This window comes from Mastomys coucha, unplaced genomic scaffold (genome assembly GCF_008632895.1).
Source record: "Mastomys coucha isolate ucsf_1 unplaced genomic scaffold, UCSF_Mcou_1 pScaffold6, whole genome shotgun sequence".
Taxonomy (NCBI): Eukaryota; Metazoa; Chordata; class Mammalia; order Rodentia; family Muridae; genus Mastomys; species Mastomys coucha.
The window spans coordinates 96,902,139-96,926,584 of record NW_022196912.1 but is presented as its reverse complement, the minus strand read 5'-3'; the positions used below and the strand labels follow the sequence as shown (position 1 = coordinate 96,926,584).

The 24,446-nt window shown below is 40.8% G+C and overlaps 1 protein-coding gene across 7 annotated transcripts in view; it reads right to left on the bottom strand.

Moving 5' to 3' along the window:
• Pcnx1 (pecanex 1) overlaps window positions 1–24,446 on the bottom strand; it is a 150,317-nt gene that overhangs the window by 94,976 nt on the left and 30,895 nt on the right. For all 7 annotated transcript variants that reach the window (XM_031356333.1, XM_031356338.1, XM_031356335.1 and 4 more), the window contains exons 2-5: window positions 17,589–17,797; window positions 9,149–9,254; window positions 3,070–3,115; window positions 2,268–2,357 (exon numbers count right to left, since the gene is read on the bottom strand). In XM_031356333.1, the coding sequence (XP_031212193.1) occupies window positions 2,268–2,357; window positions 3,070–3,115; window positions 9,149–9,254; window positions 17,589–17,797 (451 nt within the window). The remainder of the gene's footprint in view (window positions 1–2,267; window positions 2,358–3,069; window positions 3,116–9,148; window positions 9,255–17,588; window positions 17,798–24,446) is intronic.

Below are 24,446 nucleotides of genomic sequence, written 5' to 3'. Positions count from 1 at the left end.
GAGAGAGAGAGAGAGAGAGAGAGAGAGAGAATGTGAACAGACTATGTCGTCTTACTTCCCTCAGTTTCCAATGGCCCTCTAAATGACCTCCCCACTTCAGCATCCACTCCTCTGATAAAGTTTCAGAGTCAGCGCCACAATGACAGTTCATCTTCCTAGGAATCAGAACAAGCATCTCTGAAATGACCTCTGAGGCACTGCACAACCCACACACACTGGTTTCCAGCCTGGCAGATGTGCTCAAACTTCACTCTCACGTCTGCTGCCCGATTCAGAGAAGGGGCTCTCTTTAGCCTTTGCTGAGGGTAAAAAGCCACTCTGTTTAAGATTACTATACTTCCTAGTCTCCATCTGTTTACTCTTATAACTGATTCACAAGTCCATATGAGACTGTACAAGCCTGAGAGGTACAATTCACTGATTAATCCACAATACTTAAAACAGTGCCATGTATATAATAAGAACAGATAAAAGCCAAGTTAAAAACTATTTGAGAGACTAGGGAGATGGCTCCTGCACTAATAGTGATTGCTATTCTTGTGTTCAGTGTCCTCCCTCCCTCCCTCCCTCCCTCCCTCTCTCTCTCTCTCTCTCTCCCATACTCACACTCACATCCACACACCAACATCCACAAACAGTATTTTTTATACTATTTTAAAGTAGTATAGTAGTTTGAATTTAGCTGTGACTGTGGGTGAGTTTCCTGAAACTCCTTTTAAAGTCATAATGGTGACATAACACCAGCCTGAAGTGAGACCTGGGTAAATGCACATGAACACAGCCAACGACAAGAGGAGACACAAAAAACCAAGACCTGTGGGATACAGGCTGGCCATGTTTGTGAAGGACTCATGTCAGTGTGGCACAACCATGTCCACACACTTCCAAGTCGTTTAGGGATCCTTCCCCTCCATAACAACAGAGCTGGGAACAGAGGGGACAGATGAGCTGCAGGGCTACCTAGGCCTTTGCAAAAATAGCATGTGGACTCACTCCTAAACTAGACAACAGTCTATGCCAAGTGAAGTCCAGACAGTATCTAAGCTGGCTACAATGGTAGAGTTGTATGTGTATAAATCTCAACCTGCCAGATTATCATAGAACAAAAACAACAAAACCCTTGCCTGGTGCTTTTTAGATAGACAATAAGATAATGAGATACATGACTCCTAAATGCAAGCAGGCTCAGTACTCTAAGACTATGACCTGGTTGTCAAGACATAACAATGGTATACATTATGGAGATGAATACTTAAATATGAAAAGTAACTGATTTACCTTTAATTTAAAAGAAAATGAAATCCATACCACGTAGTTTGTTTAGAGGCCTGGGGGAGGGGAGGGGACCCTCAAAAGCAATTTAACAATGACAAGATAATTTCAAGTACCAGCAACAGAATAAGTAGAATATGTCTATAAGAAATGAAGTTTGGAGGCTGGAGAGATGGCTCAGCAGTTAAAAGCACTGACTGCTCTTCCAGAGGTCCTGAGTTCAATTCCCAGCAAGCACATGGTGGATCACAACTACCTGTAATGAGAACTGATGTCCTCTTATGGTGTGTCTGAAGACAGCTACAGTGTACTCACATGTATAAAATAAATAAATCTTAAAAGAAGAAGAGGAAGAGGAAGAAATAATGAAGTTTGGTGAGGGTGAGACTGGGAGAAAGGCACATGCCTTCAATCCTAGCATTCAGGAGGTGGAGGAGTTAGGCTCTATGAGCCTGAGGCAAACTTGGTCTACACAGAAGTTCCAGGCCAGCCAACACTACATATAGAGAGTGGTTGGCTGTCTGTCTCAAAAAGAAGTGGAGGAAGAAGAAAAATCGAGTTGGGTGAAACATCAAAAAGTTAAAGGGAAACTAAAGAAATAGTAGACACTCACCTGCCATCTCACACCCTGGAGCACATGTTCATAAAATGTCTTTCTCTGCTTAGTCTAACTTAACTCAGTATGGTAAAAGTACTCACAATGCTCCATTACCACTACTCTAGCAAGTTGTTTTATTGTTTCCTACAAGTGACCACATTACAGCTAGGCATGGTGGCTGATGCCTGTAATCCAGCATTTAGGGGCAGAGGCAGGAGGATCACCTAAGAGTTTGAGGCCAGTCTGAGCTACACAGTGAGTTAGAGATCTGCCAGAGGTATAGAGCAACAGGTTGTGTAGAAAATTACCAAACAAATACTTGTGTTAAATGTGTGTAAGGTGCTCCTCACATGGCCACGCAGTCCCAGGTAGAACGTCACTGCAGTGCACTGCTTACCTTGTTCTTCACTTCCTTCTTTACAAAGACTAGAGCTCTGGCCCAGACTTAAACTTATGTCATCAGAGGTCTTAGCAGTGTCCGTGTCTCCTACAATGTAGACAAACACATGAGGGCATGACACTGAAGCAAAGGCACAGCAGAGAAGGGATAGAAATGCGTGGGGGGGGGGGTCTGTCACCTAAAGCAAGTCAGACACTGGACACCAGCAACTACTCACTATGTGCTGAATGTACTTACTGTCCTACTAAGTAGGACGGACCATGGGAGAGCGTAAAAATGTGACCTAACAACATAACATATACCACAGAATACAAGGAATATGGGACAGTTTGTGTTAGCTTTTTAAAAAAACAGATTCTAAAAAGAAATGTCAATTATTTTATAACAAAACTGAAATGAGGGAAATGTCCTTCCCCAGGAAGGTTAGAAACTATAGCACTATACAGTAAAACTATATATTTATTTTAGAGAAATATACAGAAAGAAAAATAATTCTCTTTTAATATTTCAATTATGATCACATTTAAAACTTGCACAGCAAATTAGTTTTTTACAAGCTGTACCCATACTTAGGAAAAGATATCCCCTATGCCAAAGGTTTCTAATAAATCAAAACTTATAAATAATACAAATGTTTAAATATTTCTGAGATACTTAAATTGTGAAAGGATAACACAATTTAAATTGGGCAATTTAATAAGACCATGTTATGCCCTGATGTATTTAAAAAGTTCATTCTAATAGAATGCTGCCTTTAAGAGAAAGGAATGGATAGTCAGCCAGTGCTCAGTAAGGCTACCTTTAATAGTTGCTGCTGTTCCAAGTCGTGATGATCCAGATCCAATCTGAAAGCAAGACAAAAAAAAAAAAAACAATGAAATAACACACCAGCCATAAGTCACCACTAATCCAAGCCATAGACTATCAAAATCATCTTCTCTGGCATGCTATCAGTCATCTTCATCAATATTAAAGCCACCTGTTGGGTACATTCTATCAGAGGCACACAGCTGCATGCTGCAGCACATGCTGATAAGCCCTCTGTATACTAAAGACTGATGGAGCCCCTGGGGCCAAACACCTGCCACCTCAAGCAGCTTGCACTGAGGAGTTATTATCATCATTTACATTACATCATGGCATGTTTGTGTTATAATCCAGAAGCAAAGCCACACACTGAGTCTGTGGGAAATAAACATAAGAATTCTTAGGGTGGAAAACAACAAAGTTTGAGGGGAAAAAAATATATTAACATGACACAGAGTACAACATAAAGTCTTACTATTCTTAGTTCTAAGACATGAAGAACTTTTTTATTGCTGGTTAGAACATTTAAAAATAATAAAAATCAAAAAAAGGAATTCTTAGCACAAACTATAATTGAAACTGAGCCTTTAAAGTTTATATTCAAGATGGCCTAACATTTTCCTAAATGTTACACACATCATTTATACAACCATATAAATAAATATTACAAATTCCACAAATACACAAAGAAAACAAAATACAGCATGATTCTGTCAACTAACCCAGCAAGCTGCAGAAACTCTTCCAGGAAGTCTGTTTCAATGGACTCAAGACAGTTTCTCAAATTCAGCATGGCAAATAAAACTTAAATCATACAGTACTTATTTTCCTCAACACCCCCCCCCCCATAAAGTCACTGTAGCCACAAGTATACAAGAGACAAGCTCAGAAGATGGGTGAATGTACCACTCACAGAGCAGGAGAGGCTAAATTAACCTGCAAGGCCATTAACTGCTATCGCCAAAGTAAAGACACTGGAGATACATGCTATGGTGTATAAGAACTTGTCAATGAAAACAAAAACAAAAACATGAACTCCATGTTACCAATAAAAGCTAAGTTTAGCAGGGCTGCAGGGAGCGCTGTCAGCGAATGGCTGCTCTGCAAGCAGGAGGATCTGACTCCAGGTCTCAAGCACCCAGTAGAGCAGCGGTGGCCTCCGCAGCCCATCACTGGGTGGGTGGAAAGGCAGATCTCTACAATTCCCTGGCCAGCCACTTGTATGCACATACTCATGCACAGGCTCACAACACCTAAAATGCACACACACTAAGTTTTGTAACATTTTAGGGCTGTTTGCTAAGCTTGATTCTCTCAGGATTTCTTAACATCTGCTTTAAATACACCCTCAGGCACTCACTATACGGCCCCTGAAAGAAAACAGTTGCAAGGCGTGGTGTTGCCAGCCTGGAATTCTAGCACATGGGAGGCTGACGTGGGAAGATTTCAAGTTTGAAACCAGCCTGGCTTTACTCTGAGAAACTATTTCCAAAAGTAATAATACTAAAAGAATACACCCCTAATTTTTTAACAGCAACATTCCATTCTTAAAATACCTACTAAACAGGTAGGTAAGCTACTGGAAAAAATATGATTTGTCTACTAGAAATATAAACACATAGTGACTTCTTAAATCAAACTTTTAAACAAGCAAATACAAACACCACTTAATAGATACTCTTCTGGGAATATAAACTTAGAGAAAACAAACTATTTGAATGTGAGTTTTAGTTATTTGTTCATAGTCCTCCAATGTTTCCCTCTTCCCTCTTGGCCAAGCTTCCCACTTTGTACAGATGTGGCTCTGTCTTCTGATTTATGAGAAGTGGACCCAGCACCATCTAGAGGGGCTACAGGACCTAGTAGTTCTGATGACTGGATCTAAGGGAAATGCCTCTCAAAGGTCCAGACGGAGACTTTGTGTGCCTGGAGAAGCCTCTGCCCCATACTGCCTACTTCCTAACTCCCTCACAGCATCACAACTCAGCTGCTCTGCTCACCCCAGGGCCTCATGGACAAGCCTAGTGGACAGACACAATGCCAGGCAGCACACCTGGCAGACCCACACAGCCTCCAGACCCACACAGCACACACCAATCCCATTTCTCTAAATCCCTCTTGGGTGAGTAATGTACTGTCTGCTGGTGAACGAGGTCTTACTAGATCCCAGAAATATTGATTCTTAATGCTTTCTCCATCAAGCCCTCTCCAAAATCAAAGAATCTTAACATCGGTGTACAACAGATAATTAATAATACAAATTACAGAAACGTCACTGCAGAAGAGCTTATGACATCTGTGACACAACCAACAAAGAGAGGATGCATAGTGACTTCACTATCTTTAAACGTTTTTCATGATGTATGACATCATGAAAGGTTTAATTTTCTTCTTTAACCCTTATTTGCTAAATTTTGTAAAAGTTAAAAGAAAAAATAAGGGAAAATGGTGGTAACTCCTACACTTAGAATTGAAGTTTTTCTTTTTTGTTTTGTTTTGTTTTTTGTTTTTTTTTTGGTTTTTCAAGACAGGGTTTCTCTGTATAGCCCTGGCTGTCCTCGAACTCAGAAATCCGCCTGCCTCTGCCTCCCAAGGGCTGGGATTAAAGGCATGCCCCACCACCACCCAGCTAGAAGTGAAGTTTTTCATTTAAATGGTTTATATAAACAGTCCTGTGTTTTTCCCTATGGTAAGCACCATAGTAAAGATCCAGCAAGAACTGGGGATGTCAGGCAAGGCCACATCCTACAATTGAGCCCTGCCTTTCTCTCTAGCTGGAATTAATTATTCTTCCTCTCAAATCAGCCCTTTTTCTAAGCCATTTTGAAGGCAACTATGACTTTGTGAAAAGATGTTGTATTAGTTCCTAAGTAACAGATCACATGACAATGGTTATTTGGGTCACAATCTCTTAGACAGTAAGAGTAAGTCACCATCCATGACTGAGTCATGATCCTAGACCAAATAGTTACCTCAAATACTTACAAGCACTACATTTTTTAAAGACAAGAGACAAACAGAAGGGGGGAAGTACAGGCCAGGAGGCAGTGTAGACCAGTGGGGAGTGCAGACCAGGTGGGGGATACAGGCCGGGGGGAGTGCAGATCAGAGGGGAGTACAGGCCAGGGGGAGTGAAGACCAGGGGGGAGTACAGATGGGGGGGAGTAAGGAGAAATGACTAAGGTAGAAGGGAACAAGAGTGGGAAGGAGCAGGTTAGAAGAAGCTGAAGGGAAGGCATGGTAACTCCACCTAGACAATCATGACAACATGTCTGGGAGCAACACAAGAAATAAGAAAGAGAGTGTCCATATATATCAGATGCATTCAATGCAGATATAAATGCCCGAAATCACATTCTTCACTTCAGCTTCTCTAAAAGGTAAAAAATAAGACGTCATAAACATTACACACTATAAACAGTATAAAACACCAAGGAGGAAAGTAGTTCCTGTTTTAATTTAAGAAGTACCACTGAAGAAAAGCATGACTGTCTACAGTATGTGCTTAGATTAGATGCAAAAATATTTTAAGAATATTCTGTAAAACAGTGACAATGGTTACTCAGGTTACAATCTCTACGACAGTAGGACTAAGTCACCATCCTTGACCAAGTCTCGATCCTAGACCAAATAGTTACAGATACTACAGATCTGTAATGACACCAAGGGCAGGTATCCAAAGGTGACTGATATCTGCTATGTCCTTTGAATTGTCCTTCTGAAATTAAAATTTAAAAAATAATAATAAATTAAGTATGGTTTTCCAAACGCTAGCAGAAATGTAGGATGAACTCCCAGGGCTAACCTGCTGCTGCCTGCATTTGTAATACAGGTGGGTTAAGCAGGACCGTTACGATGGTCACAGTGATTAAGGACTCAGTTGTTCTATGGAAAGAAACTGTGGCATGCATGAAGACAACCAAGAACAAGAAGCTGGGAAGCAGAGCATTAGTGCACCCTGAAACTTTAAGGTACCACTCTCATTATCACGGAAACACAGACTTGTCTGAATAGTTGGTTCTGGATTTTTTGTCTGTTTTGTTATACCAAATTTCCCCATTCCATGGAGGGTGGAAAGAGCTTAACTTTTTAACACCCTCTTTGTTCTATAATGCACAACAGTTTCACAACAAAAACTGTCACTTAAACTTGGAGCAAATCTATAAACATGTATTATAAAACAAGAGCCTATTGGAGATTCTGGTTCACAAACTCGTGTTTTCATGCTATTATTCTTAGTGTTCCACTATCGATATCAGGATGCTGTGTGAATACTAAGAGAGCGTCCAGAGACCCAGGCTAATACTAAGTGAGGGGTTGAATTCAATTCTATCTGTAAAACATTACTATCCATTCACATAAAGGTCATTAGCAACCAGAAACTGAAAGCCAGGCGTGCACAGGCAGCATATGACAGAGTGGAAAGACTACTCTAGAGCTTTATAACTCACCACACGTCAGAAACTAAGCTGCAGTAAAAGTGCACTGTCTGCAAAAAGGGTCAACACCATCAAAGCTGAAACTCCTGAGGATTTGGGGGTGGGTTCAAGAAGAGCTAAAGTAGGGCAGGAATCAAAACTAGGTCTCTCACTGGGCCATGAGAGGAGGAGGAAGAGATGTGATTTCAACCTATGGGCTATATAACAGGACAAGAGGAACTATTGTGACAGCAGGGAGGCGAGGCAGGAAGGAGATTTAGGAAGTGAGTTCTCCACTAAACTCTGATGAAAATCAGCTGTTTCCTTCAAAGTGGAAGGACAGACAAAGTGACCATGAAACCCCACAAGCCCTACATGACAAGCTCCTTTCAAAGTTTACTTCACTTAGGGGAGCTGCTGGGAAAGCACCTGGGAAAGTACTTCCGAGGACCTGGCCTGGTGCAGGCATGCTCAGGACAAATGAGAGCAGGGGGCAGAGTTGGGGTTAGACATACGGCAGGCACAGCCTTGTCTATGGAAATACCTGCAGAGCTAGACTCCAAGAATAAAAGTAATACAACATTACTTTTGTTGTACATTATAACTGTTAGTGGTAGGCTTCTACTTCTAGCATTACCATTAGCATTTCATCACTAAGATTTGAGATGTTATTTTTATGTTTAAACCATGCAGACATCTTGTTCCCAATATGGACTGGGAAGGGTGAGGAGGATGAAGCAGGTGAGCTAAATTCCTAAGGGAGTCACAGCTGTTTGATCAAACGTAACTGTAGGAGAGCATGTGGTGACCATTTAGCAAGTATGTATTAGCAATGTGAATAGTAAGAAATAACAATTAAGGGCTGGCTCAGTAGGGTCTCTGCCTTTCCACAGTGTAGTGAAAAAGGACCAGGGAGAGAACACCCTGACATGGCTTGATCCCAACCCCAAGCCCAGGACCAAGAAAACAGAATCCCACCAATCCCTGTGCGTGCCCCAAGCTCAGGACTTGAAGTCCCACCAATCTTCACCCTGAAAATCTCTACCCTGAGCACCCTCCCACCCCAACCCCTACCCAGCCCCAAAAAACCCTATATAAACCCTGCCTTCGGTTCAGTTCTCTGCTGCTTCTTGCCCACATAGTGGCAGCAACCATCCTGGGTCTTTCCCAACTCTCGCAATAAATACCTTGTGTGAGGTTTGTTACATAGTGTGGCTCTTGTGTGAGGTTTGTTATATAGTGTGGCTTTGTGGCATTCCTTTGGCTCCTGACTACCAGGTAACCTCTCATAGCAGAGCTATGACACTTCTATAGGGCAAGCCTTCCCCTTCAGAGCTGCAATACTTGCACAAAGGAGCTGGGTTTGATTCCCAGCACCTCATGGTGGCACACAACTGTTAAGTCCAGTTTCAGGGGATCTGATGCCCTCTTCCCATCTCTACAGGTACTAGGCACATACATGGCATACAAATACCCATATAAATCAAATTAAAAAAACTTAAAAAGAATAACGAATATAGATGGTATACATTAATCAAAAATGTCATCAGGGGGGGGGGAGAGGGCCATGACGGACAGCTCTTAAGTATGCTTTCTGGCTAGCACTAACACCAGAAAGAGGAAATGAGGTACAGCATAGTAGTACACTCCTACCTGATTGCTTGGGTCTAGACCAGCATAAGAATTTCTTGAACTGCAGCCAACTGGAGGTGTGGCCTCTCGAATGAATTCTGACATCTCAATCCCTCCACCAGGATCACTGTGCAGGAAAATGGGAGAAAGAGAGCAACTGTCATCAACTATCACTGATGATCTCCTTTGTTTGGGTTCTATCTTGTTTTCTATAAAACCAAGAGGTTCTGTTTTTTTTCTTTTTTGTTGTCTTTGAAACAGTGTCTCTACACAGTTCTGTCTATTCCAGCTGGCCTCAAACTTGCATGCACCACTGCACCCAACAGAGGTCCTGTTTTTTCAGAGTAAACACAGAGAGAGGATTAGTTTGTAAAGTTGGGAGTTGGAACCATCTAATAACCGCACCAGTGTGGACATACTCAAAACTTAACTTCTATCACAAGCTGTCCACATAAAATCCAAAGGAGAGACTGGCCTTAATTACAGGGCATGAGCAGTTGATGGCCCATGCCATAAAACCACCACTGCAAAGAAGCGGCCGCCATTGGATTCCCAAGAGCCAGGGAAAGAGGCCAATTGAAAGCAGTCAGATATCATGCTAGCTGAAGCTGCCGAGACCTACCGAACTAACTGTATGACACACACAAAGATAAAGATGCCAGGGAAGACTCATCAGCTGTGGTTTTATAAGTAAAGGGAACTTACTTGGGATACTAAGTGGTGAAAGAACTAGAAACCTGTGCTTTTTGATTTATGTTTGTTGCTGGGCATAGTGGCACATGCCTTTATCTCAGTTTAGAGGCAGAGGCATGTGGATCACTGTGAATTAGTGGTCAGTCTGGTCTATATACTGAGTTCTAGAACACCCAGGGCTATGTTGAGACTGCCTCAAAAACATAAATAAAAATTAAAAATAAGTAAATAAAGAAAAAAAGAGAAAAAATAAGCAAAACCAAAACAAAATGGAAAGCAAAGATTTGTGTTTAGTGAGCTAAAAGCCTGACTATAAAGTGATGCTATATAATAACAACAGTCTTAGAAAACCAAAGGCCAAGGGGGAATTACTTGTTCTCGTTTAGAGCCTTGCCATTCACCACCTTATCCAATCCCCCAAATTGTTCCAGTAATCTAATCACCTCACCCCAAATTCTCACAAGATTTAGATTATGTTGACTCCAAAACACAGGACTGTACCCTCAATATAGCCCAGTTCTGGACAACGAGAGTAAGTAGTTCTAGAGAAGTCAATTAGCTCAGTTCAGACTAGTATGAATCAGGCCAGGAGTCCCATGGTTTAAAAAATTTTCTCTGTTATCTGTTTATCTTTTTTTTTTAACCTTAATTTTATGGTTGTGAATGTTGCACCTGTGCGCATGTCTGTGCAGCATGATTGTGCCTATAGTCTTCGGAGACCAGAAGGCATTGTATCACCTGGAATTACACGTGTTGTGAGCTGCCACATGAATGCTGGGAACTAAACCTGAATCCTCTGGAAGAACAGCCAGTGATCTTAGCTGCTGAGCCATCTCTCCAGCACATCTGGTAGACTTTAAAGCCTAGAGCTACTACACACATTGAGGCCAGGATGACAGTGGCCACCACCTGGGTCCAACATTCAGGAATTGAATCCAGAACCCCTGCACATTTGTAGCAAATGTGCAGCTTGGTGTTCGTGTGGTTTCCCTGACACGTAGAACAGGGGATGTCTCGGCCTCTGCCCCCTGCTACAGGATCCCCTTCCCCTACTTGAACTGCCTGTTTGGGCCGCAGTGGGAGAGGATGTGCCTAGACTTGGTGGGACTAGATGTCCCAAGGTGGGGTGGTACCCAAAGGGGGTTCCCCTTCTCTCAGGAGAAGGGGAGATGGCAATGGGGGAAGATTTGTAAGGGTGGGACTTGAAAGAGAGGGAGAAGGGACATATGATAGGGACATAAAGTGAATTTAAAAAAAAAAACCCTCTCAGCTCCTCCAGCACCATGTATGTCTGCCTGCACGCTACCATGCCTCCTCCCATGACGATAATGGACTAAACCGCTGAAACTGTACGCCTTCCCCCAATTAAATGTTTTCTTTTATAAAAACTGCTATGGTCATGGTGTCTCTTCACAGCAATAAAACTCAAACTATGATTAGCTTAGTGAAGTTAGGCCACTAAGAAATACCTTTCTAACTTGCATAAATGCAGCATCTTAGAAACTCGCCACCAAGTTCATGGCCAAGTAAGTCTATTAATACCCCCGGTGAGAGGAGATCTGTTCCAGTTTGTTAGCTGCTCAGCATTAACTCATAGCAGCAATACAGGCTACATCAAGAGGAGTATGTTATGTGTAGCTATCATCACACTGAATCTGTATGGGAAACACCTAGCCGTGTTACTAGAACGGACCCTGTCAGTCAGACCCACAGGTACCAAAAGATGCAGGGCAAAGTGATGATAAAGGACAAAACACTATGCCAGAGGAAGGGTGAAAGCCCTTCATCCTGCTTTGTGTGCCTCTATTGTGTGTGTAAATACACTGGCTTTATTTATATACCACAGAACATACCTGTGTAATTCAATGTTTCTGCATATTCATAAAGTTATGAAGTCATCATCATACTCAATTCTGGAATACTTTTATCACTTCAAAACAAACACTTTACCTGCTGCTCTTCTCTATTTTTCCTACCATCCTCCTACACTAGCACACACTGACCTTTCTATCTCTACGGATGTGCCCACCCGGGCATTTCAGATCATATGAAGCACGTAATGGCTTGAAATGGCCTCCTTCCCATAACATAACATAACATAACATAACATAACATAACATAACAACATTATTCAAGAGCCAACCACATTGTAGCATGCAATACCTCATATATGTTTGTAACCAAATAATATATCACCATATGGACAGATATTTGTTTAGTCATAGACAAGACAATCTTGTTCACTTTCATATACTTTTTCTGATAAAACAAAAACAAAAACCCAAGTGGTCATAATCTGAGTGATTGTATCCCAGTCATACAAGTACTTGATTTGTTTGTGTTTCTGATGAAAACTTCCTTAAAATGTGTTAAGTACTACTATTCTTGCTTTACAAATAAAAAAGTGAAATATTACAAGATGCAAACTCTATCAAGAGGTCTCAAAGTAAACAAGCTAAAACTGTTGCCCTAGGGAGTCACAGTGTAGGAGAGAATCTGTTCTTTATTCGCCATACACTTGAGGCAAGTATGTTTGAATGCTAGGTCTGCAAAGCTTAAACTTAAAGCCACACACATTCTTTCTAAGAAACTGTGCTGCCTTTCACCTCCAGGTTCCTTCTGACTTGATTCCTCACTACTACTTAGAGCAGGTTTCTTCACTCCATCCGTGTCTACACTTGAGGCTCTGTAATTCATGACTGCAGGGACTGGCCTGTGCACAATGGCTGGCAGCATCTCTGGTCCTTTATTTCCCTACAAATGATGCCAAGCAGCACACCCTAGTTGTGAAAACTGGAAACTCTCATACAACTGTCAGGTGCCCAGGGGCCAGAATCACTCCCAGATGAGGAACCATGATCTAGAACAAACACTGACTTGTCCCTAGTCAGTACAGAGGGGTGAGAAAGGACAAATTCAAGAAACAAAAGTAGACAAAGCTAAAGAGGAAAAAAGAAAAAAGGAAGGAAGGAAGGAAGGAAGGAAGGAACAAATGAACACCACCACCCTTATTTTAAAAGTCCTCTGATAAAATGTCTATCAGTCTGGCCTCTGCAACCCTAAGTCCTGTTTAGCACACATAAAGCTTGCCCTATTAGCAATGGAGAAGTGAGCACAAGCCCTGTCAAGCATGGCAGTTTACAACTGTTCTAGAAGCACAGTGGTTTACTGCAGTAAGAATGAACCAAAGTCAGGAAACCTCTACCTCTGTGCCTTAGTTTCCCATCTGTTTAAAAAGTCAGAGAAGCACAAGTTGTTTAATATGAATTAGAGGAGGTGTCACAAACTAGGTTTTGGGTCCTTAGTATCATATCAACTACTGAGACTCAGGATCTGGTTAAAAACACCCTAACACTCTCATAATACTAAGTTTATAACTGTACTCTAGATTATAACTGTGCCTATAAAAATAGGAATATATTTAAAACACACACACACACAATATGTCCCTAAGCAGAGTAGCTCTCTCTTAGAAACCTTAGCTGAAATCCAGCTTCATATAGATTAAATAGAGCTTTGGTTCATAGCATTAACAAGCATTACTGCCAGGAAAAACAGAAAATGCAGTCATCTCCAGAGTATTAGCATTCAAATTCTTAAATTCAATTTATCAACTTCCTCTTATAACAGCTTAAAAATACAATATAAGCATTAAAGATTCTAACTCTTTAATATAAGATTTAAAAAGTTTTGAATTGCTCTGCCACACAAAAGAGGGCACTGAAAACCATAGGGTCCAGGAGACACTCACTCATACAATAAACTGAGTGCCCTAAGATACCACACACAATGGCTGGCTCTAGATAGAAACTTTATGTGGTCCTGACTGTTTCCTTCTTTCAGAACAGAATGTGAGACTCACTAGTGGGAGAGTGAAAAAAGGAGATGCACAAACAAAAGCCTATAGCAGAAATCTCCAGTCATGCTGTAAAAAAGGAAACGCCTCAAAACACTAGAAGTACATCTCCCCTATGAGTCAACTATGCACTTCCTCAAATATGCGCAAAAGATACAATATCCAAGTCCCCAGATCCTTGCTCAAACATGGTCACTGATGCTCTAATAACAATGGCAGCTAGGAGATACAACAATCCAATGTCCGTCAACCAATGAATGGATAATAAAAATGAGGTACATGAACAATAAATTCAGTTACAAAGAAAAATGAAATCATGAAATATATAACTAATGGATGAAAAGATCATCTTGAATGAGAAAACTCAGACCCAGAAAGATAAACACATGCATGTTCTCTCTCATTTGTGGTTCCTAGCTCCAAATCTTCAGGTGTGAGTATAGTTACCATCCCTGATCAAATAAGTTTCTCTTTATAGAGAAATAGAAACCACAACAGAAAACCACAACTGGACACAATGCAGAGATCAAGTGATCCTCAGAAGCCCAGCCTCAATGGATACTTCTACATCATAGCTCCTGCATCTATGGTGCAGGGAACAACATGATGAAAACAGAAGGTACAGAAATCTTCATACAAAAGTCAGGGAAATAGGGGCTGGAGAGATGGCTCAGCAGTTAAGAGCACCAACTGCTCTTGTGAAGGTCCTGAGTTCAAATCCCAGCAACCATGTGGTGGCTCACAACCATCTGTCACCCTCTTCTGGAGTATCTGAAGATAGCTACAGTATACTTACATTTAATAATAACAAGTAAATAAATATTAAAAAAAAATGTCAGAGGAATGTTCAGTCCTGAAAGCGTGAATGAAATAGGAAACCAAGGCTGGAGAGATAGCTCAGTGGTTAAGAACACTGACTGCTCTTCCAGAGGTCCTGAGTTCAATTCCCAGCAACCACATGGTAGCTCACAACCATCTGTAATGAGATCCAATGCCCTCTTCTGGTGTGTCTGAAGACAGCTACAATGACAGTGTACCTCACATGTATAAAATAAATAAATAAATCTTTAAAAAAAAAAAGAAACAGGAAACCATGGTTGAGCTTTTCCGTGGCTACACACTGCTCTCTGTTCTAAGCTGTGCAGTGAGTGATTACATACTGACCTAAATATTAGTCTCCAAATTATCCTTCTATTTGATACACTCTGACATACACATTTCCAGAGTAGGCTCTTTAAAATAAAGGAAAATGTAAATGTGATCAACAGAAGCATTAACACATACTGCTTATAAGCAGAGACAGTACAATTTCAGTGTGGCTCCTGGTGCCAGGGACACTCCATGTGCCAGGGTGCTCCTGGTGGTGCACATAACCCAACTCACATGTTCTCTATTCTCCATGAGACTATAAAGTGAAACATCTATTTGCCTCATCACCTGACAACACAATCAGAAATGATACAAAGCCCAGCTTAGTCAGCAGTCACAGTCTGCAGCTTACCTGTGCAGGGTGTGGCTTTACACGTTCTAAGTTTCAGAGTGTATACTCTGTATGCTGAACTAATGGCCCTCATGCTGGTCTTCCCTTTATACAGAAGTAATAAACTGAAGAAATGTGTAGTTTCAAGTTTAAAATTTTCTATGGTAAAAAATAAAATATCTTCTACATTCTTGCATATTTGCTATTTCAAAGATTTAGTTTCTAAAAACTTAATACAATTATCATCAAAATTCCGATGGAAAATATTTGAGAATAAGCAAGTATACATCACCAAAAAATGAAATATGTACATCAGAATAACCAAAGTAATAGTGAGGGTAAAAAACATTGAGAAGGATTCATATTACTAACTATTAGGCCTTTTATGGACTACAATGATAAATACAGCAGTGTGTGTGTATGTGTGGGTGTGTGTGTGCGCGCGCGCACATGCATGCGTGTGCATGTGTGCAGAAAATAAGGCACAGAACTTGACATAGGTACACTTAATTTGGACATATGCACGCTCCAAATCCAGTGATTTACCCAGTTGTAGATCATAAGTGTTTAGAAAGAGAAAAAAAATGTCTACACTAAATATGTATAGATATTTTTCTTATTATTCCCTATACAATATAATAACCCATACATGTCATTTACACTGTATTAGGTGTTGCCAGGAATCACGAGAAGACGAGCAGCAGGACATGCAAACGGGACATACCACTCTGTAGACAGAGGAGGGATCTCTGCTGCACACTGCACGGGCCAGCACACTTTCCAGTAGTTATACTTCTGATAAGTTAAGATTAAAACTATAATAATTTAAAATAAGCACCATGGGGATCTTTCTCACAATAAAATTTAAATTTGAAATAGTAATGTAACTAAAAATAGGAGGCTGGAAAGACAGCTCAGCAGGTAAGAGCACCAGCTGCTCTTGCAGAGAACCCAGATTTGGTTCCCAGCATCCACATGGCAGCTCACAACTACCTGTAATTCCAGTTCCAGAGAACTGATGCCTTCATCTTCCAAGGGCACCATGCAGGCACATGGTGCACAGGCACATACGCATACAAGAAGTGAATAAATAATTTCTTTTAAAAAAACAGAAGTTAAATTATAATACATCTATACAATGTAGTTTATGTTATTAAAAATATCATAGTAAAATGCTTTTACTACTTCAAATATTTACTGAGTAACTGTCAGTACCAAACAGTAATTTAAGAGCTGAGATCAGTTTACAGGAAAAGCAAGGCCCCCAACTTTAAGAAGCCTGCAGATGCAAATGGATGTTTAAAGAAAATAATGGCAGTTTGTGATTACCAAAATGAGCAAAATTATTACAAAAGTAAAATGCTTGCTCAATAAACCAATGAAGTAAGTGTATAATGGGTGAGGGGAAAGGTACAAACTAAGGCTATAACTAATGGTATAAACTAATGAGTGAGAGGCATACAGAGATGATGTGGATGGAGGAGCGACACTTTTACTGTATTGTCCTTACATTACAACCTGAAATCACTCATGTCAGGCTGAGTTTGCGAGAAGCAGACTCCAGCTTGAGGCTGGGTTATTGGGTGTTCTTACTCAGTCCCACAGCTGTGTATTATGATGGTGGCAGTTTCATTTCAAGGACCAAAGACACTTATACACATTCTGTCCACACAAGAGCTGTCTATGAGATTCACATTAGTGGTGTGCATTACTATATAAAAACTCAAGAAACTTTTGGCCATATAGATAAACTAGATCCCTCTGTCAAAAACACGAAGTTAGTAGAGCCAAGGAAACATGCTACAGTGTAACTAAGCAACGGAGGGATACTTGGGAGAATAGAAAATTGAAAGATATTTACAACAGATTGTGTGGGAAATGCAGATTATATCAAATATAAAATTTGCTTAGGCTATATATACATTTTAGTATTATATACATTTTTTCTTTCTTTTTCCTCAGAGAGTTTCCACAGGCCTAGGGCAGCTTGGAACATGTGATTTTCCTGCTTCCTTCTGCTAAGGTTACAGGTTCCATGCCACCTTGTCTGGCTTCTGCATGTGTGAACTGTTGTGAAGCTGAGATTTATAAGCCATGCACAACTTTCTCTCAGTTATGGTCCCTGTGTCCTGCACCTCGGTGTAACCTTCATGAAGTAGCATTGGTGTCCTAAGTTGCTTAGTGATAAGTCTTCCAAACATGCTAGTTCCTGCCTTCCTTCTGACATGACAACTTACAGTTGTCAATGCACACACAGTGGAAGACTAACACTGCTTCAAAACCTTCAGAAGAGAACACAAATTTCAGGGGCAGGAGAGCAAACATATCCCTGCATACATACTGTCACCCACGTCCCACACTCATCTCCTCACCCTGGATATAATACTCACACTGTCAATCACATCTACATGGCCAGCATGTTGGTCTCTTACCTTGGACCATTGCTGTCCTTCCTCCTTGTTGAACAGTTGCCTTGCTCAGTTTTGGCTCGCTGATCTGTGAACTCATTTGCACTCCTATCTACAATTTCTCCAGCATCAAGTGCTCTGTGTAGTCGATAGTTGACCATCTTCAGAACAATGAAAACAGCAGCTACCACGGGACAATAAACTGCTACTATAATCATCGAAGAAGGAAGGGCCTTTAAGAGAAAGGAAATATATGCATTTTAGAATAGTTTACATTTTACTCCATTCTATAAATCTGTCCCTAAAATAATTAAGTCATACACAAAGCAATTATACCAATCCTGAGATGCAAAGGTAAAGGATTCCACTGCCCAAAACAGAGGCCACACATGTGGCTACTGAATACCTGAAATAGGACTTAGTTAAGACTAATGAAAAGAATATATAACATGTCAATTCTTATATTGATTGCAGGTGGAAATAACAATTGAATTGTACTGGTTAAAAAAAAATTATTGAAAATCACTTACTATGACTACTACAAAATTTAAAATCATCCGTGAAGTGGATACTACATTTCTACTGCAAAGTTCACAGCAAAAGAAAAGAAAAAAGCCTATGATCCAAACTAAGGTATCAAATGACTCTGTGTGTGAGATGTGAGTAAGTCATGGTTGGGACCCAAATACAGTCCCTGTTTATACTCTGTGTAGAAGAGGAGCTGGAGAGGTGCACAGCATAAGAGCACTTGGTGCACTTGCAGAGAAGTCCCTAGCACCCACATGGTGGTTAAGAGACATCCATAACTCCAGCTGCAGGGGATCTGACGGTGCTTCTGGCCTCCATGAACACAAAATACACACATAGGGTATATGTACAAACAGGCAAAACATTCATACACATACAATAAAAATATATAAATCTAATTTTTAAAAAAAGAGAAGAACTCTAAGCTTAATAAAGCAATCAATGGATTAATTGAAATAAGTCAGTCACCTATCCTGGAGACTACAGACCCATTCTATATGAGGATTAAATAGCTTGAAACCTGAACACCAAGGAGGTATGCTTGGGAACAGGCCCACCTAAAAGGTATGGCCTCAAAGTCACTACTGGCAAAGAGCATAAAACCACATTAAATTGATCGAGCATCCTGCATTTATGCAGCTGCAGGTCCCGTGTGTTGTCATCAGATTCTACCTCAGCTACTGTCAAGCAGAACCACAAGCAAGCTTAGGAAGTATAGCCTCAAACTGAAATGATGGTAAAATTGAAAAAGCCTTCTTTGATGAGTCAAAGCTTCACAATACACATATGTGGTGTTGGCTTTGTGACCTGGTAAGTTGCTTGGAATTAGAAAGGAGAGAAAGCCTGATTATAGCTTTTGTGTCAGGCTGAGTAACAGATCTATATTTGGCTTCCCAAATACCTGGATTAAGAAACCCTGCATATTAGTATAATTAAAAAGTTAAACTCTTGAAATGTTTCTAAGTAACTGGTTTTGCCTTGTGATTTTAAGTTTAAACATCTATTTTCTTTTTTTCTTAATTAATAAATACCATATCTAGATGTATTCAGAAAGATTTACCAGATGGGTACTTTAAAATGCTCAATTTACGAATGCAATTTAAATTAAAACAATCTTAAAGTACAAGAAATAAGCCACTGTAAAATGAGGGCTAAAATGTTAGGGGGAAAACGTGTTGCAGACTTTTGACTGATTTGGATCTTTAACAAACCTACTATTCACTATAAAAACCAAATGCCCTGAATAATCTTCTGATCAAAAAAGACCACTCACAAACACAAACACACACAGAGAGAGAGAGAGAGAGAGAGAGTGAGAGACAGAGAGACAGAGACAGAGACAGAAACAAAGAAATAGAGAGAGTGGGTGGCACCACTAATATAAATGCAGAGAGATAGAAACATAGAAAGTGATATAAACACACCAAAAGAGAGACACAGAGACAGAGACAAAGACTAGCTGACCATTTGGCGAATTTGCAAAAGTTCCATTCCTGATAGGATACTGAAGCACACTACCCTGATAGGATACTGAAGCACACTACCCTGATAGGATACTGAAGCACACTACATCTGAGAAACTTAGCCAAGATTGCCATCTTAACAATTCTTAACACTAAAGGAAGTCATATACCCATTTCACCATATGTCACAGACTGAATTTTCAAACAGAGTCGATACAGAATAGGTTACTTTCATCCTAACCTAGCTCAGTCCATAGTAAGGTAAAATGTGTGATTATATTAGTTGAACAAAAGGGAAATAGCCAGCATTGGTGTCAGACAAATTCAACAGAAATGCTAGCAAATAAATGGAAGAATACTTAATTATGAATTGTCAAAAATTAGCAACACTCAAAACTCATCTAAATAAATGCCAACTTTCACACCCCAAAATACTGCTAAGAACAGTGTAAACAAACCTGCTAAAAGATAAGGGTTTAATTAAAGGCAAAGCAGAAAATCACCTTTTGAAAACACGCTAGTCACAGAAAGACTGAAATGAATTTTGCATTAAGAATTTTAAGGAGATCCTTACACACTGGAAACCAGTATTAGGTCAGTAATAACTGTCTTGTTTTGTTTTTCCAACTCAAATTGCTCATTTATTTTTGCATCCTGTGGTTCAGTTGCCTGAGCGCTACCTGTGTCAGTCCCAAGCCTTCCAGGGACAGAGGAGCCAGCTTCTACGTCTCACTTTTCCTAAAGTGGGTGGAAGTGCAGTCCCACTGGACTGCTGAGCACTGCTCACACCTGCCCTCTCCTCACTTCCTTCCAGCCTGGGAAACTCACCTGATTCCTGGACAGCTGGCCAGATTAGCTAAAGTCTTAAGGGACCGTCAATCTTGTCCACAATTATGACTCACTATACTACAAGAAAATGATAAATGAGGACTGTTTTACAGGGCAAACACCTAAACCAACCAAGCACACATAAAACAACTACAAAGTAGTTTTCTATTTTATGGATTACACTCGGAAAGGGTAAGAGAAATTGTATTTGTATCTGTGTGTGTGTGTGTGTGTGTTGCATACGTTGAGTGTTCATGTGTGTGGCGGTACATGTGTGTACATGCATGTGCAAGCCAGAGGAATCTTCCTTAGTCATTTTTTACCTTATTTTTCAAGACAGGGTCTCTCCCTGAACCTGGAGCTCACTGACAGAAAAGACTGGCTGGCCAATAGGCTCCAGGGATTCGGGTGTCTCTGTTGGTCCTCCACTGGTGGAGTTACCATTCCTAGCTTGAGTACTAGGGAATCCAAATACAACTCCTTAGGCTTACACAGCAAGCACTTTATAGACTTAGCTATCTCTTCAGTTCTTTGTTTGAATATTGTATTATATTAGATATAAATACTGTGTTTTCAAGGAAGAAACCCTAAGAATTCTAATTAGCAACAAGCATCAAGTCCAGGGAAACCAGGTTGTTTGCAAGAAAAAGTACTGTGCAAGCTCTAATTTCTTATTCTTATGTTTACAGTATAATTTGTGTGTGTTGTCTGACATAGCAAATCTTATCCATTTTTAATCTTCGGGGAAGGTAACTTCTAGAATCACCACAGTTCTGGTCTACAGCAGGTGAGACTTAAATTCTAGCTTTATGTTCGAGTTACAATATTTTATTGTGAGTGTTTCCTAAGTTAATGGCAGTCACTGGTGTAATTGAAACTGAGCACAGCCATCATTCCTAGGTGGTGAAGCTCAGTCTGCCCTATTGTCTCGTAGGAGTCAGTATACAGGTTTAAACAGCTTGCACAGAAAACTTTCTCTTTTAAGAAATGACAAGCAGTGGACAACAGAGATAAAAAGGCGACAGAGCAGCTGGCACCTACTGGTGGACAAATAAGGTCCTCATTAAATAACCATAAAGGTCACAGCTCTGACTGCACAAGATAAAGGCCTGTCACCATCAAGGCTCTAAGCAGCACTGTGCACATTGCAGCTCTGTGCACATTTCAGACAGTGGATCTTTTTAAAAAAATATTTATTCATTTATTTTATGTATATGAGTACACTGTACACTGTCTTCAAACACACCAGAAGAGGGCATCGGATCCCATCACAGATGGTTATGAGCCACCATGTGGTTGCTGGGAATTGATCTCAGGACCTCTGGAAGAACAGTCAGTGCTCTTAACCGCTGAGCCATCTCTCCGGCCCCAGACAGTGGACCTTAACAACCTTCTGTTTCTCACGATACAAAACTGCATGAGAATAAAGTTAAAGAAGGCAAGCTAGGGGAAGTTCCTTCCCTGCTATGTTTGTTAGTTGGTTTTACGATTCCTGAGACCTGTTTATTGTACAGGAATATCCAGGTACTCAAGGCAGTGCAAGCACAGCCCAGTAGTATGTGGTTTAAGAGTAACCAAATGACAGTTACATCACTGACAAGCCTTTTAAAAGGTGGAGGGACAGAAATACATATTAAACCACATTCAAAGTCATCTGACCCAAACAATAGCAACTCTAAAAAAACAAAAATCCATTCTCAATGTCTGAGAGGTAAAAGGAGAATCAGGGATCTGAAGGCAGCCTGACAACATGGTGGTGACAGATGGTGGACATGGCTGATGGAAAGAGCAACTGAGTCAGCCCCATGACAATACTATAACAACTTCTCAGAGCTAAAAATGGGACAAGATGGCTCAGGAGGAAAAGGTGCTTGCCATGCCAGCGTAGTGACTTGAGTTCAATCTCCAGAACCCATAAAAGACACTGTCCTCTGACTTCCCCATATGCACTCTCATTCAAGCATCATATACATGCAAATCTATACAAAATGATGGTTTTAGGAAGTTAAAAATGGAACTACATATCATCTAGCAATCCTACTCGTATTTATACACTCAAAAGAATTGAAAGGGGATCTCAAAGATCACATATGTGTACATAGCAGCATTATTTACATTTTGGTACAAACAACCCAAATGTCTATCAACAGATGAATAATAACATATATTCACACAGTGACAGGGTCTCTGCATCAAATACAGCTTTGGGCCCTATCTTACTTAGGATCACAATTGCTATGAAGAGACAACATGACCAAAAAGCAAGTTGGGGAGGGAAGGGTTTATCTGGCTTATACTTCCACAACACTCTGCATCAAAAAGCAAAGGAATTCTGTCTCACACAACACTCATGAGCCCTGAGAGCATTCTAAGTGAAATAAGACAATATCAAAATCAAAGCATTTTTGATGAATTCACGTACATGAGGTATCTAAATAACCAAACTCACAAAACAAGAGGCAGAATAGCAGTTATCTGAGGGTGGTAAGAAGGGTAGTAGACGAAAAAGGTGTTGCTTAATACAGTTTCATTTTTTGGAAGATGAGGAAATTGTGGACATCTATTGTGGAATATCTAATACCACTGAATAGCAGTCTCTTCTTATCCCTGGGGAGACACGACACATTCCAAGGCTCCCAAATGTAGACAGCACCAAACCCAAACCTTACGCACACATACAAGAGATTTAATTCTAAATTAGGCACAGGATGAAGTTAACAGTCAGCATGTGCATTTTAAGAACTTTCAGCTTTTCACCCTTAAGGAAGCAACTTTCACCATCCTTTCAGTTTATCTGAGTCATCACCACCACTACACTGGAGCTTTGGGCCCTATCTTACTTAGGATCACGATGGCTGTGAAGAGACAACATGACCAAAATGTACGTTGGGGAGGGAAGGGTTTATCTGGCTTACACGTCCACAATACTGTTCATCACTGAAGGAAGTAGGACAGGAACTCCAAACAGGGCAGAAACCTGGAGGCAGAGGCTGATGAAGAGGCCATAGAGGAGTGCTGCTTATTGGTTTGTTCATCCTGCTTTCTTATAGCACCCAGGACCACCAACCTAGGGATGGCACCACCCACAATGGTCTGGGCCCTCCCACATCAGTCACTCATTAAGACAATGTGTTACAGCTGGATCCTATGGGAGCATTTCCTCCATTGAGGCTCCCTCCTTTCAGATGACTCTAGCTTGTGTCAAGTTAACATAAAACTAGCCAGGGCAGGCTCATTAGTTAAAACGGAAGGTACTTGAACACACTGTGGCATTCTACCAACAGTGGAGCAGAAACCAAGACCAACACAAACTAACTGGTGAGTAGAGTATACAGGGAGGATACATGTGTAAAACGATGGTGCCCTTGGCAGGCACAGTGACACCTACTCACAACAGTGCTTCATTTGAAAGCTATTTCTTGCTGGGCAGTGGTGGCGCACACCTTTAGTCCTAGCACTTAGGAGGCAGAGGCAGGCGGATTTCTGAGTTCGAGGCCAGCCTGATCTACAACATGAGTTCCAGGACAGCCAGGGCTACACAGAGAAACCCTGTCTCCAAAAAGAAAAAGAAAAAAAAAAAAAGAAGAAGAAAAAAAAAGAAAGCTAGTTCTGCAGTTTCCCATTTAATATTTTCAGACAGCTGTTGTCCTCTGGAATTGAAATTGTAGTCAATTTATGGTACTATTCACTCAAAAGATGGTTCCCATTTCTTTTAAAAAATAAGGGTGTGGTCCGGTCCCACAACACCCAGAGGAAGCTCCACTCCCAGGCGCTCTAACACACCCAGGATCAGAGGTAAGGAGGACACAACATCAGTCCTAATACCAGGAGTAACTGGGACCAGCAGGACCCAGGCACACAGGAACTCTGCCAGCCCAGTGGCTTGGGTTGCTTCTGATCTGTCTGGGCCGGCCGGTGCCCTGAACAGACCTTGGGTGCAAACTCTGCAGTCATTCCCAAAACACCCAGAGGAAACTCCACTCCCAGATGCTCTGACAAGCCCAGGGTCACAGGATCCCAGAATCACAGGATCCCAGAGACAGCTTGACTCTGAGGAGTTCTG